Here is an 18,188-nt window from a genome sequence, read left to right as displayed (position 1 = left end):
CAATTAGGAACTTAATTTGGTCCTTTATTTAAGCATGGTGATATAAATTTTTAAAATGGATTATAACTTAAGTTGCAAAGACCACCCATTTATCAGTAGAAGATGGCCCTCCAGTAAATATGAGAACCTCACAAGCTTTCACCACTTGTCCTGTTTGAGAAAAGGTGTATTGGCCAGTCCCTTTGTAAACGCAAGGATGTCGCATTTTTGCAGCAAGCAAGTATATCAACATTTGATAAAATCACATGAAGTACCAAATTCTAACAAAAATTTATTTCTTCTTTCTTCATTGGAGACAAATAGTTCTTCTTTTCTTTCAGTCCAGTAGTCTTTTTTCTTTAAGTAGGGGAAATACAGAAGGAATTTGAAACGTATGGAGAAAGGCGGGCATGGCCTTTGCCAAAGTATTAGGGCATTTATAGAAGAATGTTGATTGTTGTAAAATTAAAGAAACTATAAGAGATAATAAAGTTTTCTCCTATTTAAATCAAACCTTTTCTCGCTTTACTTTAAAATAAGCATGTGACAGTTTTAGTTACCCCTCCTCGAATAGGCTTCTTAGTAGGACCAGTCTGATTCGATTCCCCAGGCCCTTTCCCTTCATGAGAAGCAGCTGTTGATGATATTTCCACACTGGCATTATCTGAAGATGCAGCAGCACTGGCTAGATGGCGATAAGAAAAAGCTGAAGTTTCCCTCGCAGTTGACAAATCAATAAACTGCGAACATAAATCATTATTTAGAGAGATGCCAAAGAGAATAGAGAAAGTATTTCCGATTGCAAGAAGAGAAATATGTATCCAATTATAGATGATGATGACAATGAGAACAAAACTAATGAGAAACATGCTAGAAAAACTTTATTTTATGTCATTCAAAATATTATGAAAATGTAGCAGATAACTCTTTCAAATATAACATCTCCATAAATAAGAGTGGATAACACTCTAAAATATAACATCTCCATAAAAAAAGAAGCAATCTAAATGTCAGTAACAAATGATCAAAAAATTCATCTGAAACTCAGATGGTGGGAATGATGCCCTGATCTAGAATTTACCTGATATCTCTATTAACGCTATCTTTGAGAAGATCAAAATTTTGGTACAGCCGAACCACCAGGTTCTGCCAACCTTGACATAAATCAAGCAAGATCTTTTACTTGAAGCTTGTATTTTTCAACAACAATAGACATATTAAAAGAGCATTAGTGCATCCACTAAACCAATAGATTTTTATGTGACTTCCTATTTGAGTTTTCCATGTTTCTTTTCACCCTTCTTCCTCTCATTTCCTCATTTTGTCTTCTAGTGGCAATGGGAAAAAGAAGGTACAGACAACATAAGGCTGCCCAACATCATTCAATGCATATATGGCTCAAAAAGATCCATAGCAAGCTGAACTTATGGGCTCACACCTCCTATGAACTAGTCCTATACTCGTTAAGCTGATACTGATGCAAACTCACAATGAATAAGTCTTTACACTCTACTTCATGAGACAATAAATCAAAATCATAGGGGAAAAATCAAATGGACAAAAACAGTTTTAGAAGAAACAAGGATCCTAGTGTAATACATCCCCATTATAAAGCAAATGTAACAATAAAAAACTTTCCAGAAATATAGAAGAAACCCCCCAGGCAACAACATTAGGGCGCTTCACTCAACTAGGAGAAAATGTTTGACATGAAGACATCACCAACCTTTTTCGTACGGTAACTTTAACATTATTAGAAACTTTTCTAACTTCTTACTTGCAGACTTGTACCAATTTTCATGGGGAGTTGGAGTACTATTCCATTATTTTATACTCCCCATGCTAAGGATGGATAGTTTTAACCCTTAAGGAATCAACCAGCCCACCAGTGGAGTCAAAGGCAAATGGTAAAACACTTGATCAATTCTTTCTAGAAAAAGGGGGAAAAAAATGTGATGTAGAACCAGGCGTAATAAGTGACACTAACAAGGGTGGCCAGCCAGCATTATCAAAATATCATGGTGGTAGGATTGCCCCAAATGCATAATATCAAAACATAGGATAAACAAACAAGGATCGATCAGTCAAGAACATATCCAGTCTAAGCACCAAATATCATCAATTTCTTAAGTGGAATTTATGGTCTCTTTTGTTCTTCATATCTCAATCATCCAACCATCCTAGTTGTGGAATGATTATCAATGGATATATGTTCAAGCTCGTCACTTAGCACCCTGTTGTCACTGGCTCCAAAAACAAATATATGAATTTCTTGAGAACACGGCACCATGTTAATATTAACCAACAAGGAGAGAATAACTCAAACATCAAAAAAAAAAAAGAATATTCATGGAATTCCAATATTGCGACAAGAAAGGAGTCAGGTTTGTGGGGCTCAAGGATAACAAAAGATGGAATCCAAACCCAATGAAGATAAATGGCTGAATAAGTTTAGAATGGATATAAAGGATAACATATTAAGGTAAAATTCATAACAGGAGGTTGGTTTCAATCGGACAATTAGAGGTTCTTAGAGCATCAGAAGTGGAAAATATGATGAGAAAAGAAACTTTTTATCCCTAGGAGACACATAGAGGCTCCTCTAATCACTTGGAAGAGAAAATTTTAACTAAAACATTCACAAAGAGGTCCCTTAGCATCCTATGAAAATGACGGAGAAAAGATTTACAAATTTCGGAACACCATGGAACTCCATATCCAGAGACTTTTGAAACCAAGGAAAAAAAACAGTACGACACTAATCTAATCTTACTAGTACGTGGCATCCAGCACAATGATAGTCAATAAAAACAATCTGAAAATCCAAAAAATCAAAACAAAATTAATACACTAAAATGTTACTCTTAAACACAAGATAAGCATAAAAACTGTAATAGGAAAGATTAAAATGGCACAGTGACCTGAGGATAGCTTCCCCTAGTTATTGATCTGAAGAATCCTCGAAAGACCCTAAGCCCGCTCATCATTCTTAAGAAAACCTGCAGGAACAGATAGAAATAGCACTTCATGTATAAGATACACTGAATGACTTCACACAAACTAAAAAAAAACGACATTATAAACCTTGCAACAAATAAATAGAAAAAGAGAGAAAGTGAGAGGTGGACGATTTTAGAATGGAATACAGCAAGGAAAAAAATGCAAGCAGATCATCTGGCATATTTTAGGTTAGACAACTAAAATTCTACAAGCATAATGTAGTTCTGAATTCTGAAATTACCCAATATTAAACCCTTATTCATCAATTAACTAAGACAAGCAAACGCAAGTTGCTATTATCAATCATAAAGACCGATCACTTTTGAAGGATATATTTCACATTTCAACTTATGTCGCACATGGCAATTAGCAAAACCAATAATTTCAACAAGCATGGAGTAACCAGGTCATCATGATTTGGACTCAAGAATTCGATAATCTTATGATTTCACCATGTTAATCTTAGTTGTTCAAATTAAACCTCCAGCCTTTGCCAAACAAATTCAGACCTCCAAATCCATAAGAATAGCAAAAGTACAATTTTCCCAGGATGGAGATGATGCAGCCAAGAAAATCACTCCCTTATCATCTTGGAAGCAACAGGTAGGCTACTAGACTCTTGATGTAATCAAAGCTCTTTCTTTGGTTTAATGGAGAGGGATCGAAGAATGGCTGCAAGGAACAGATATTGTTTTTCATTTAGATATTTTATAGAACAGTGTACAAAGTTCCCAACTCTGTTTCAGAACTAACGACAGCAATTTGTCTGCGGAGGAAGTATTTGGACTCCCGAAGTAATCTGATCACATCCACCTCTTCTGAATGGTATTTGTTAAATATTCTATACTAGAGCTTTTATCTTCAGCTAGTTGATCTCAAATTTGGCGTATGTGTACATAACAAATTGAGAATCTCATACCTCTGTTTAGTCTTTAAAAAAATTCCTACGGTCAAATGGTCATACATCAACACAGCACTCCACCTCGTTTCATTAATACAAATAGAATGAAAAATCTGACACGGAAAAAAAAAAAAGCAAGCTTCAGTTTTTTTTTTTCAGAATAAGTTTCCTCTCATCCACTAATAGGCTTTAATTCTGTCATCTAGTACATATTTGTTGGATACTTGGATTAAATGGCTGTTCTTAAAAGCAAATGATATGAAAGGAGATAACATAACAAATATTATCTCCTAGGTGTGCATAAAATCCTTATAACTGCTGAACAGTGTTGTGTTACGCCTGCCCACCTTCTCTTAATGGTTTCATTTATACGGAAATAAGAAAGAAAAACACTGTGACCTCTGCGAATCGTGTCGTTACCTCAACGAAAAACACTGTAACCACTGCGAATAACAGAAAATAGCGCAAAAGCTCCTGTTTCCTCTAATCCAAAGCCCAAATCCAAGGAGACAAACCGGCGTTCTGCACGGAGCACGCTCAGATTAAGATGCAAATCCAAGAATAAGGCGAATTACCGCCAAACCCAGAAACGGAGACGAAGAAAAAGAACAAGAAGACGACGACGAAAGCGAGGAGAAATCCCAAAGAACGAGGGGAAGATCTACCCTTAGGGACCTAATGTAGAGCTTACCACGACGATTCCACTTCTCCAACAGTTTCAGACGATGGGAACAACTACAAGAACCGCCATGGAACGAGGTCTGGAAGGAGATCGTCGCCGCCTAGAGGAGTGGCGGGGCTGCGGTTGACAGCGTAGAGGAATAGCAGGATGGCGCGGCGATGCTGGGGTTCACGGCGTCACGGCGGGGACGGATGCGTTGGAGTTAGGATGAGGGTTAGAATGAGAGAAGAAAAAGAGAAGGGAGAGGAATGGCTGCCACGGTTAGAAGAAGTGGCGGTGGCAAAATATGACCCGACCCGCCGATCCGACTCGTATTCGACCCGCCATAAACAGGTTTGGATTTGGCCTAAACAAGTTCGGGTCGTAAACAGTTTGACACATTTAACCTGTTTATTAATTGGATCGGATACGGATTTTATATGTCTGGTCCATGTAACCCGTTTAACCCCTTTAATTTTTGGGCTGATAGACAAGGGCCACAACCCACAAAGCCTAGGGCCGGCCCAACTCCCCGCCTCAGCCTGTTTTAGTTGCCTCGGCCCAACACACCGCGTCGGCCCAATTTTACGCATCCGCACAGTCTCCAAGTCACAGTCCGCGACTTGCCGACTTCCCGAGTTCCCGTCTTCTACTCTTCTCCTTAGGGTTAGGACTTAGGGTTTGTGCTGCGCCGCCCGAGCTCCATTCCGCTATTCCCTCTCTCAAGTCAGGCCTCAGTCTCTCTCGAGTCTCTCCCCTCTCCTCCGGACCTCCGCCTCCTCCCTCTCCTCCTCCGTGCCGACAACTTTGGCCTCCCCGTCGACGGCGACCGTGGCGGCTTGAGGACCACACTCCACCATCCGCAATTTCTCCTTAGTTAGGGACTTAAGGTTAGGGTTTGTGTGCCGCCCGAGCTCTATTCCCTCCCTCAGTCTCTCTCGAGTCTCTCCCCTCTCCTCTCCTTCGGATTCTTCACCTCCCGAGCCCTCTCCTCCGGACCTCCGCCTCCGCCCTCTCCTCCCCTGTGCCGACAACTTCAGCCTCCCCGTCGACGGCGACCGTGGCGGCTCGACGGGTCCTGGGAACCAAGGTTGAACGGAAGAGCTCATAAAGAGGTCGGATCCTCTGCTCTACCGAGGTAAGAAAGACCTATCTTTCCTTCTTTCTTCTTTTGATGTTTCAGTCTTTCCTCTCTTCTTCTCTTTCTTTTTGAATGCTGGTAAAACCTCTTAGGTAAGAGTTTTCGAAGATTTATGAGCTTTGATCCTCTTAGTAACTGTTATTGCTTAACTGTTAGTAATTGTTATTCACTTTTTTTGGAAAAATAATAGTAAGATTTATGCTTAAAGCTTTGATCCTCTTAGTAACTGTTATTGCTTAACTGTTATTGCTTAACTTTGGTAAGAGTTTCCGAAGATTCATGTTTTTATTATTTTGTTTTTTTGCAATGCATTTACAGTGACTTTCTAACTGTTTTTAACATTATTATTTTATTTTTTTGCAGTGCATTTACAGTTGTTGGAAAGTAGAAGCAGTTGAACATCTAAGTATTAGAGATTATTTTGATAAATCTGACTCAACAAAAGTAAATGCTTTATAACCTCGTGGTTTCAACCTCAATGCTTTATGTTTCTGCTCTCTTTTCATATTATTTTCTTTCTAAATTGGTATTCTGGTACAATTTTAAATTATATGACATAGATGGATAAACAATTCGTGAATATAGAGTTAAAGAGTGATAGTGATGAATCGACTCCCTTAGGTTCTAATGCAGTTGTATGCGACTCCACACATGAAAAACGTAAAAGAAAATTGACTTCCCGTGTTTATCAATATTATCATATAAATGAAGCAACTGAAAAATGCAAATGTATAAAGTGTGGTGCAGAATATTCATTTGGTGGTAAGGTTGAGACCGGAAATTTGAAACGTCATTTAGAGAATTGCAGAAAGAACTGTGACATAGGACAGATGATCTTATCACAAGCTCAAGGGTCCATATCAATGTGTTCTACTAAGTTTAATCCTAACAAATTTCGTGAATTGCTAACACTTGCAATTATTAAGCATGATCTACCATTTCAATTTGTTGAGTATGAAGGCATTAGATCTTTATTTGCTTATGTTCGTGAGGAGGCCAAGTTAGTATCAAGGAATACTATAAAGGCTGATTTGTTGAAATTATATAAAAAAGAGAAGGAAAAATTAGTATTGTGGCTACATTCAATTCCTTCTAGGATAAGTTTAACTTCGGATTTGTGGACCTCCATTATTACCAATGGCTATTTATGTTTAACTGCCCATTTTATTGATGATGAATGGGTGTTACAAAAGAAAGTTCTTAACTTTCGCTTCATGCCTCCTCCACATAATGGCATATCTTTATGTGAAATAATTTACAATTTGTTGATTGATTGGGGGATTGAAAAGAAATTGTATTGCATGACTTTAGATAATGCATCAGTAAATGATGTTTTTGTTGACATGCTAAAGATCCAACTTAATTTGAACAATGCACTTTACTCAGATGGTGAGTTCTTTCATGTCCGATGTTGTGCTCATATTCTTAACTTAATTGTACAAGAGGGATTAAAGGAGATAGATGAACCCATCTCTAAAATTCGTGAAAGTATTAAATATGTGAGAGGTTCACAAGTTTGGAAACAAAAAATTTTTGGAATGTGTTAGACAAGTTTCTTTGGAAAGTAAAAAAAGTTTAAGGCAAGATGTTCCTACAAGATGGAATTCAACTTTTTTGATGCTAGATAGTGCTGTCTTTTACCGTCGTGCCTTTCTTCATTTGAAATTAAGTGACTCTAATTACAAGCATTGTCTATCTGAAGAGGAGTGGGGTAAAGTTGAGAAGATTAGCATGTTGTTGAGTGTATTCTATTATGCTACTTTAGTATTCTCCGGAGCTAAATATCCTACATTAAACCTATATTTTCCTCAAGTTTTCTTGATTGAGCTTACTTTAATGCAAGAGATGCAGAGTGCAGATGCTTTCATACAAAGAATGACACGGCAGATGTATCATAAATTTGAAAAGTATTGGTCGGATCATAGCTTAATCTTGTCCATGGCAGTTATTTTGGATCCTCGGTACAAATTTCAGTTTGTGGAGTATTGTTATAAGAAGTTGAATGGGTATGGTTCTACTGAGAGCATGCACATCCGTGATTGTATGTTTTTTCTCTTTAATCAGTATATGCTTGCTTCTTCTAAAACTCCAACTGGTATCACATCAACTCATAGAGATATGGAGACCGGTACTTCTTCTAAAACTTCAAAGGCATTTAGAAAAGCAGATGCTTTTAAGGTACTATAAAACTTTTTTTTTATCTAAAATAAATGTATTGTGCTTGCATATGGTATTGTTTCTTATAAATAACTTATTCCATTTTTTCAATAATATAGGATTTTGATACATTTGAAAGCTTTGATTTTGTTACTACTGCACAGAAGTCTTAATTGGAATTATATTTGGATGAGCCTAGAGTTGATAAGATGTCCAATTTGGATATCCTTGATTTTTGGAAAACCAAGCAGTATCATTACCTCAACTTTTTCTTATGGCACGTGATATTCTAACTATTCTAATATCTACAGTTGCCTCTGAATCTGCTTTTAGTATCGGTGGGCGAGTACTTGATAAGTATCGTAGTGCTCTTAAACCGGATATTGCCAAGGCCTTGATTTGTACTCGAGATTGGGTGTTTGAAAAGAAAGGTATATGTTTTATGAATTATATTTCTATTATTTTTTGAATGAATTTATTATTAATTATTGCAATATTTCAATGCAGATGTTGAGGAGGCCGAGTTAGATGAGACTGTGGAAGATGTCATAAACTCAAATTCCTACAATGAAACTCAATTAACTCAATGCTCGGCCAATGTTGAATCTAATTCATAGTGAGATGAATCATGATCATGGATACTCCTTTTTGGTTTTGGTTTAAATATGGATGTTGTTATTGTTTCTCTCCTTTTTTAGTTTTGCTTTGACTATGGATGGTGTCATTTGACTTATGGAGTTATGGACCTTATGATGGTGGTTATTCAATATTAAGTTGATATTTATAGCTATTTGGTAGTTTCTTATTCAATATATGAATGCTTTATAGAAACTATGAATCTTGCTGTTTTCTTGAAATCATTCTTATGTTATAATGAGAAAGGTTCATTCTTATAATCTTATGTTATTCAATATAGCTATTTGATAGTTTCTTTTGCTAGATTCTTTTTTTGCACAGGTTGCTATTGTAAGTTTGTAACTTTGGGACAAAGCAAGAACATTCATCTGGAGATTGCCAAGCAAAAGGAAATTCATCTTGATGTATGCAATGTTGTTTTTATTTTTATTCAATAATAGTCTAATAGCCATCACCGGAGGGACAAGAGGTGAAGATATTAGGTGTTCAGTTGGTCTGATGATCTGGGTCTGCGATTCTTGGTTGTAGTTCTATTGGCCTGGCTTTGTTTGTTAGGGACGCATGGAGTTGGTGCAGGCAACTGGTACTTGATCTGTTCGATCACATAACTTTTGTCCCCTTATATTGAGGTACCAAACTCTTTTCTCTCCTTATCTTTTCATTAATTTTCTGCCATCTGTTATCGCAACTTTTCTGCGATACGGGCTCTTTGATTTGTATTAATCAAGTTGTATTAATCAACTTTTTTGCAATATAGGCTCTTTTCTGCGATACGTTGCTGCTTTTTGGGTTATAGAAATATCGTGTTTTAGCAGCCACATTTTTGTCAGTGTTTATATTCTTGTGATTGAAAACTGACTATCTGTTCTCTTCACCATTTCTACAGTAAGTTACAGAGTGATGTTTTGAGGGAAGCAATCTCTCAGATTGCAAATGATTCTCCAAAGAAGAAGCGCAATTTTACTGAAACCATTGAGCTACAAATTGGTCTGAAAAACTATGACCCCCAAAAAGATAAGCATTTTAGTAGATCTTATGTTTACCTAATATAATTTTTAATGGCAAACATCATACAAATAACTTGTCCAATGCATTTGAATTCAGGGCCTGGTTGTTCTTCTATTGGCTATGGAGAGCAGAGGAACTTGGACCTTTCTTAATACAAAAAGGTGTGCCAGAGCTCAAATTCAACAAGCATTCTTGGAATCGAAGGAATTGCGACTCATCACTCGCCTATACTGGTAAGCTCATCACTTGTAAGCTTAGAAATACATATTATTGATTTAAATAACTTAGGGACAAGATCATTAAACTACATCTGCATTATGTCTGTTGATCAACAATGTATGAAGAAAAATGAAAACATCTAGTAGCTCATTTTCATTAATTGCAATTTACAGTAACAAAATATTATACTAATGCTTGATTATGTCTTCTGCAGACAGAGAAAATAGGGCTTGATTATATGGATTTTGAAGCACTAAAAAAATGAACAAAAACAAGAAGCTGGTCAAAAAGCTTGCTAAGAAGTACTATGCTTTCCTAGCATCAGAGGCAATCATGTATATTGACATTTGTTCTATGTGAAGCAGATTTTCTTTTTGGGCTATTCCATATGTAAATTTGGATGATTTGACTTGTATTCCTTGTCTTTGTAAAGATTAAATATTTTTTGAATATTGCTGGTATTAGATGAATGAATTAACTTGTATCCTTATGTTCAGCTTTTTGTAAAGTTTGAATGCTTTTTTAATGTCAATGATGTTGGGACAAGATTTTTGTAATGTTTTCTAAATTTACCTTCTTTTTTTCTTGTGCTGCTTAATGTATAAAAAAGGTTGGGTCAGATTGGGTTGGGCTAAGGTCTAAGGCTAAGAGCCTAAGTGGTTAGTGGTTACCTATTTACTAAACAGGTTTGGTTGGGCAGGTTAAATAGGTCCAAATAGGTTAAACAGGTCGGGTTGGGCAGGTTAAACAGATTGGGTTGGGCAGGTTAAACAGGTTTAAACAGGTTAAACGGGTCGAGTTGGACAAACAGGTTAAACAGGTCGGGTCGGGTTGGGCAAACAAGTTACCTGTTTATTAAACAGGTTAAACGGGTCGGGTCGGGGTACCTATTTAATAAACAGGTCGGGTTCAGGTTGTAATTTCTGACCTGTTTAATAAACAGGTCAAGTTCAGGTTTATGATTTTCTGACCCGATCTGTATCTGACCCGACCTGTTTATGTCTAACCCGATCCGATTGCCACCCCTAGGGCGGCTGCCGGCTATAATCGGAAATTTTTTACTTCTACTCTCTAATGGGGCAACGAACCGGCCAGCTGAACTGCCTCTAGGGTTAAGTGAAAGTTACCCCCAAGCATAGATATACACACTATAGTTCTTAAGGAAAAAACATGCAAGCAGTCCCCAAGAGGTTCTTAACAAAGAAAAGACCCTCAAAGGACTCCTTTGCAAGAAAGATAGTTTCTCTTCCCATTGAAATTGAAGATTCACTTGCCTTCTACTCTTTCTATGTTTAAATCTATATTGCTTCTTTTCAATCTCATTTAAACTGTATTTGGCTGAGCTATTGGCAGTAGAGCTTTCGAAAATAGAACTTTTAAAGTGAAGCTTTTTATAAAAAGTTATTTGTTGTTTGGTAACTATATTTCTAAAGTGCTGTAGAACTTTAATATGTATTTGGTAAACAAACTAAAAAAGTACTTTTGTATGACAAAATGACCATAAAGAACATTACATAATATCATACAACAAAGCATAATAATATAAAATATATATTAATAAATAAATTTATAATATATTATAATATTATTGTAATGTAATATAATACTATTATAATATAAAAATATAATAATGTATACTATAGTATAATAATATAACATAATTTGATACTATATAACATAGCATACAATGTATTATGATACAATGTAATATAATATTATATTTATAGTATAATACAATAATAAAGATATAAAATATTATAATTATTATCATTATATATTAATATTTGATTAGTATAATATTTTTATAAATTATAAAAGGATATTTTTTGTAATTATAGTATTTTATCATGGGTATTTTTGTCCAAAAAATATGAATCAAAATAACTTTCTGACGCATGCTAAAAGTGTTTTTTTGAAGAAGTTCCATTTTGGAGCTTCTCGATTTTTTACCAAATACCTTTATTCCATCCAAAAGTACTTTTGGAGGATCAGAAAGTACTTTAGGCCCCGTTTGGCAAAGCTATTAGTAGTAGAGCTTTTTGAAGTAAAGCTTTTAAAGTAGAGCTTTATAAAAACTATTTGTTGTTTGATAACTATATTTCTAAAGTGTTGTAGAATTTTAATATATGTTTGATAAACAAATTGATAAAATACTTTTAGTATGATAAAATGACCATAAAGGATATTGCATAGTATTATACAACAGAGAATAATAAAATATAATATATACTAATACATAAATATATGATATAGTATAATATTACTGTGATATAATATAATATTATTTTAATATAGTAATATAATATTGTATACTATAGCATAATAATATAACATAATTTGATATTATATAACATAACATATTAATGTATTATAATATAATATAATATTATATTATATTTATAGTATAATACAATAAAAAAGGTATAAAATATTATAATTATCATCATTATATATTAATATTTTATTAATATAATATTTTTAAAACTAATTTTTGTACTTATAATATTTTATCATAGATATTTCATTCTAAAAAAATTAAAAATCAAAACAGCTTCTCAACGCATGATAAAGTGCTTTTTTGAAGAAACTTCATTTTTGAGTTTCTCGGAAGAAGCTATTTTAGCTTTTTGGCAAAGCTAAAATAGCTTTTTGATTTTTTTACCAAACATCCCTATTTCATCCAAAAGTACTTTTGGTGGGTCAGAAAATACTTTCTGGCCCACCAACAGCTCTGCCAAACGGGGCCTTAATTTTTTGTATTACTCCTGGCATAATAAATGATTGTATTTTATTTACATGAGTTGTTCTTTCTAGTAGTGTAGCTAATCTTCTTATTTACACACACACACACACACACACACACACACACACACACACACATATATATATATATATATATATCACCCTAAGCTATGGAAGCATCCAGATTTTAGCCAAATCCACTTTGGTTTTATATCTAGTTATACTCTATGAATGCCTCTTATGTAAGTGATCACAATCTATCTCATAATTAATGATTATTAAGTAAAGACATGGTCTTTCTAAGGCTAAACCAGGCCAGCTCCCTTCTCCAGCAATATCCTTTGCCTTATGCTTCCTATGTTTTATTTGCCATTCCTTTTTTGATCTTGATATATTAGATATTTCTAATTATACCTTATTTTGAAAAATAGGTAGTGGCTTCATATGTAGTCTAATTGATGGTTGTCCTCCCTAAGAATGTCTACAGGTTTGGTTGGATTAGTAGGCCTCAAAATATGGTCACTTTTGAGAGTGCCTCCCTAAGCGATTAGCACTTACACGAGAAATTGAAACAATCGGCCAAGAATTGTGGCAAAGGCTAGTTACTCCACCTGATAGTTGGTACAAGGTACAACAAAGAAGGTATCATTGCCCTAATCATTATTATCACTATCATTACATGACCAAGACATAGAAGAGGCAATGGCAAAGGCTGTGGGTGATGGAGAGAAAGAAGATGGAGGAAAAATTATAGATGAATAGGGTGGAGAGACAACTTTCTCAAGCCCAATCATAGGCTATTATTTCCTCAGTCATGAAGGCCAACATTTTTGAAAGATCAGAGATGAAGGACATGAACACCAAGATCTATTTGGTTCAATGCCAAATAAGGTGGAGGAAGAGAATCGCCTTCGGTTGTTAACATAGGAGCCAACTATGGATGTCCAAATTTGCATGCCCACCAAGAGTATGTTCCAGAAACCCACAAAAGGGATGGGTTAGCACATCAAACCCTTGTACATTGATGTGCATATATTTGGCAGGCCAATCAGACAGGTGCTCATAGACAACAGGGTGGCCATCAACGTTATGTCAACTTCAGTTATGAGGAAGCTCTACAAAAGTGAAGACGATTTATTGGTAGCATATGTGGTAGTCATTAATATTGACCGAAAGGATTAACTTTGATAATCATAAAACTTTTGAGTATAAGTTCTAATGGTTTGACTTACCTTAGAAATAAAAAGGTTGAGTTTTGTAGAAAGGTTAATGAGTTTGAAAGATTAGAGAAGAATGAAGAAGCCAAGAAGAACAAATTTCAAAGTTGGAGAAGTATTTGAACTATTTTGGAAGCTTTTGCAGTGGAGTCATCAATTCCATGTGAAGAAGAGTCGACCCAAAAACCCTAGGAGTGGCTCTAGATTTATAGGAGTCGACCCCAGAAAGTCGTATAAAAAAAGAAGACAATCATTTTCAAACACTTCAGGAGTCGACCCTAGAACTTCAAAAGTCGACCCTAAAAGTTCAGAAGCCGACCTTAGAATTTCAAGAGCCAGCTCCAGCACTGTAGGAGTCAACTCCTTTGCACCTAATTGCTCTAGCAGCTAGAAACGGCTTTTCGATAGCTTTTCAAGATATAAATGCTTCCAAATTTTATTAGAGAAGGAGTGGATTGAGGAGATTGAATAGATAAGTGAAAAGAAAAAGGAATACAAGTTAACCACCACTTCTAGAGCTTCAACTTGGACATCAATCTGAGAAGTGATTATTCAAAGCCTTTAGCCACTTTAAAGAGAGCTTCTAAATATCTATAGAGAGAGCTTCAACATCTATATATTGAGTACCATCACAAAATCAAGAGCAAGCAAGAACAAACAAAGGAAAGGGTTAAATTCTATGTACTTTAAGATCTCAACATTTAGAGCAATCAAACTCGAGCTACAATGGCATAAATTTAACTTTTGCAGAGGTTATATTGTATTTTATTTTCTATCTTTCTTTTGTGCACGAGATTAAAAAAATTCATGTAGAATTTTGGTGCGACTGACACGATAAAAAATCAGTTGTCTTATAAGATTTGGCTATACCTGATCAATTCCTCTAAAAAATTGACTAGGTTTTGTTGAACTTGGAGGCAGCAAGAAGTTTCTAGGTGTTGGAACTTGGAGATGGTTTAGCTGTACTAGCAAAATAGCTTAATTTTGGTTGATTTCCAGAAAAATCAATTAAATTTGACTATAAGCTCAAAAACCACTGAACCGTAATCTTATTGATAGATTATAATAAAATTTTCAAGGAAGAAGCCATGTAAAGTGAATGTAGGAGCTAAGTTTGGCTCCAGACTACTAAAAATCTTTGTAGTTGTGTTGCTTGTGCTTGTTCTTATCTTGTGCATTTATTCATCACTTATTTTGCTATGCATACTTACTTCACATTGCTCTCACATTACACAATATAGTTTTACTTAAGCATTATTTAGGTTTGTAAAATGTTGTTTAAAAACCCAAGTCACCCTTCCTCTTGTTTTGTGATCTTAAGCAACAATTAATTTCATGGGTGACTCTTGCAAGCTTAAGGGAGTGCTTATAGCTCACCTCCAAGTGGGATCCAAGGTTTTGATGATCTCTTTCTTTGTGATCGAAGCGGTCTCTACTTATAATAAACTGCTTAGGAGATATTAGATCGATTATTTCTACCTTAATTCTTAGTCCTTGTGAAATATAGATGCCACGAACGATGAGGATGTGGTAGAGATCGTCCCTAAAAATAATAGACCTTTTCTTGTGAATGCCAATGTGGCCAAGGCATTGCTATATGATCGTGTTCTCGGCCCAATCATTTTCTTAGGCTATGACAAGTGTGGAAGATTGACAAGCCTCATGGCGTCAAATAAATTAGGACCAACTCTTCATGTCCACATACATTTTGAAGATGCCATGGCTCATATGAATAAAAGGGTCACACATCCAAGAGAAGATTGATGGATGAGGCGTCTGAAGGAGCCAAGGCCATGAAAGAAATTCTTGCAAGATAGTAGCCTGCGTAGAGTTAGAAGAGAGCTTAACTTTGACTTGCATGATTGAATATATACACAAAGATGAGAGTTTTGATGAGATTCAGATGGAGGAACTCAGCCATGCACCATCTAAGCTAGAAAATACTAAGGGTGAGGTATAAAATCCTTTAGTGGAGGTTCATCTATACACCGACTCTCAACAATGATCGACATTCATTAGTAGGTAACTAAATCTATAAAATAGAGAGAAATTGGTGGACTTGCTCAAAAGATATCAGGATTGTTTCGCATAGGACTATACAAAGATCATGGCCTAGATCAAAGATTGGACGTGCATAGACTGCCAATTAGAGAGGTGTTGAAGCCCTACAAGTAACCCTAGAGGAGAATGTCGGTCGAGTTGACTTTAAAGGTTAAGGAAGAGATTTGAGAGGCTATTTAAGGCTGGATTCATAAGAATGGCTAGGCACACCAAATGGCTGTAAATATTGTATTAATCATTAAAAGGAATAAAAATCTATGAGTGTGCGTCGATGTTCATGACTTGTACAAGGCCACTCCAGAAGATAAAAACGCTATGCCGATCACAGACTTGCTAAATGATGCGGCAAGCTAACACGGTATTGTCATTTATGAATGGCCATATCTATTACAACCAAATCTTCATAGCAAAAGATGTGCTGAAAACTACTTTTCAATACCAAGGGCAAATTGGGATTTTCGAATAGGTAGTAATGCCTTTTGGCCTAAAAATGCAGGAACCACTTATCGAAGGGCGATGAATGCGATCTTTCAAATATGCCAGGCCATTTCATAGAAATCTATATAGATGATGTGGCGGTAAAATCATAAGGCATGCCCAAGCATTTAGTTTGCCTAGAAAACTCATTTCAAAGGATGAGATTTTACCAATTGAAGTTGAATCGACTGAAGTGCACCTTTGGAGTTACCGTTGGTAATTTCTAAGGGCTTTTGGTTTAGTAGAGAGGGATCGAGGTAAATAAAAACAAAGTGAGGGCAATAACCTAGGCTCAACTACCATGCAATAAGAAGTAGTTATAGAGGTGGCTCGATCAGATAAATTTTCTACAAAGACTTATATCTAGCTTTGCTAAAAAGTTTTATCCGTCTTATTACTATTTAAGTTATGGGTGGAAGACAAATTCATATGGACCAATGAACATTAGTGTGCTTTAGAGGAGATCGAGACCTAACTTGCCAATCCTCCTATCTTTGTCCCTGCAACAACAGAGTCCCACCATGGCCAAAAACTCTATTAGGAGCCTCTTGGCTCAAGATAATGAGGTTGGGCATGAGTAGGCCATTTATTACTTCAGCAAGATATTAGCAAAGATCGAGCAACAATATATGCCGATCAAAAAACTATATCTAGCTTTCATTATACTTGTAAAAAGTTAAGGTATTATATATTTCCTTTTCTTGTTCACATGATTTGCACCACTTATGTGATTAAATATATACTAATGGGGTCAATCATACATTGAAGGATTGACATGTGGACAATTGTTCTCTCCGAGTTTGCTTTGTAGTACAAAACCATGCATGGCGCAGAAAATTAAAACTGCAGCGGAAGACACATGCACGGTTCGTTCATCGCATAAACATATTTTAAAACCGTTCGTAGATAGATTAAGATTAAATATTTTAGAAGAAAATATCTGATCTTCACCTTGTGTGGATAGATGTTCACCGCAATCTGATGATCGGTGTAATACTGAAAGGCTCGCTTGAAGCCAGACACGTGTCCGGCCTCTACGGGTATCCACACAAGGAAGAGGACCAATCCAAGCATCTGAATCTCTCTGAGGTGCTAGCTCCCTTACAGAGATTGCTTTTGATGGCTGAAATCCTCTCTTTCAATCAACTCTTGATTTCTTATGAGAGGAAGATGAAGGATGAAGAAAGAGGAAGAAAGGCCACGCCCTTCTTTTTCTTTTCCTTATGGTGGAACAAGAGGAAGGGGAGAGGGAGGGCCTGTTAGGGTTTTCCAGTGCCCTAGGGCGCAGCGGAAGATACGAGATTATAAAATTTTCTTATAAAACCCATTATATGAAACCCTAATAAGCCAAGATCGCCTTAATAGTATAACCAAATAATATAGAAAATATAATCTTGGTATAGAAGAATACCTATCACGCTATATCCAATATATCTGAAGATGTCCTAAGGTGCCCAAATGTTCACCCTCCGATGTTGATCCACACAGGAATGGGTTCAAGACTCTAGCTCCACCAAAACTTGATTCTAATTGTTCAATCCTTCCAAAGGATTTAATTAGCTGATTTTCCTTCACTTCCTTCTTCCTTTCTACCTCTAAAACATTCACTAGCCTTTTTGTCCTAAAGAAGACCCTCTTGTCTTGGGTTAGGACAAAAGAGAGAGGCTTGTAAGAAAGAAGGGATAAGGGAGAGAGAAGGAGAGGCTTTTTCTTGGATGATCTTTAGAACCCCAAGGCACCTCCTTATTTATAAGAGATGGAGGGATGCATCATAAAGGGATGCATCCCATCCACACACCTCATCATGATGAGGCATGTGCCAAGAGATGCATCCCATCATGATGGGGTGCTAAGGAGAAGGGTGTATCAACTTCTTTCTCACATCTCCCTCTTAAATCCTGATGATCCAAGGGCCCAAATGCAGTGAACCAAAGCCAATGGTCCAGATCTAGGCGCCATCTAATGGTCCAGATCAGGGCATCATCATCC

General features: G+C 36.0%; 1 protein-coding gene and 1 long non-coding RNA gene across 4 annotated transcripts in view; one reads left to right on the top strand and one right to left on the bottom strand.

The window, feature by feature from the left end:
- HCC1 (electron transport SCO1/SenC family protein) overlaps positions 1–4,838 on the bottom strand; it is a 36,500-nt gene extending 31,662 nt beyond the window's left edge. Inside the window, exons 1-5 of one of the 3 annotated variants that reach the window (XM_039133881.3) lie at positions 4,572–4,800; positions 4,301–4,402; positions 3,899–3,993; positions 2,901–2,978; positions 540–719 (exon numbers count right to left, since the gene is read on the bottom strand). In XM_039133881.3, the coding sequence (XP_038989809.2) occupies positions 540–719; positions 2,901–2,966 (246 nt within the window). In that variant the 5' untranslated portion in view covers positions 2,967–2,978; positions 3,899–3,993; positions 4,301–4,402; positions 4,572–4,800. Of the gene's footprint in view, positions 1–539; positions 720–2,900; positions 2,979–3,898; positions 3,994–4,300; positions 4,403–4,571 lie in introns of all 3 variants that reach the window. The other 2 variants (XM_039133880.3, XM_039133882.3) reach the window with 2 other exon arrangements.
- Positions 4,839–5,177: 339 nt separating this feature from the next.
- Positions 5,178–10,198, top strand: LOC149753641 (uncharacterized). Its single transcript, XR_016400205.1, has 8 exons — positions 5,178–5,679; positions 6,046–6,126; positions 8,151–8,270; positions 8,347–8,879; positions 9,004–9,104; positions 9,362–9,462; positions 9,580–9,716; positions 9,917–10,198. It is a non-coding gene; the product is annotated as an uncharacterized LOC149753641 (long non-coding RNA).
- The last annotated feature ends 7,990 nt before the right edge of the window (positions 10,199–18,188 follow it).

Source organism: Phoenix dactylifera, chromosome 4 (assembly GCF_051530095.1).
Source record: "Phoenix dactylifera cultivar Ajwa chromosome 4, Ajwa_hap1_PhDact_Kaust_v1.1, whole genome shotgun sequence".
Lineage (NCBI taxonomy): Eukaryota > Viridiplantae > Streptophyta > Magnoliopsida > Arecales > Arecaceae > Phoenix > Phoenix dactylifera.
The sequence above is the reverse complement of the archived record's forward strand: the minus strand, read 5'-3'. Positions and strand labels throughout refer to the sequence as shown.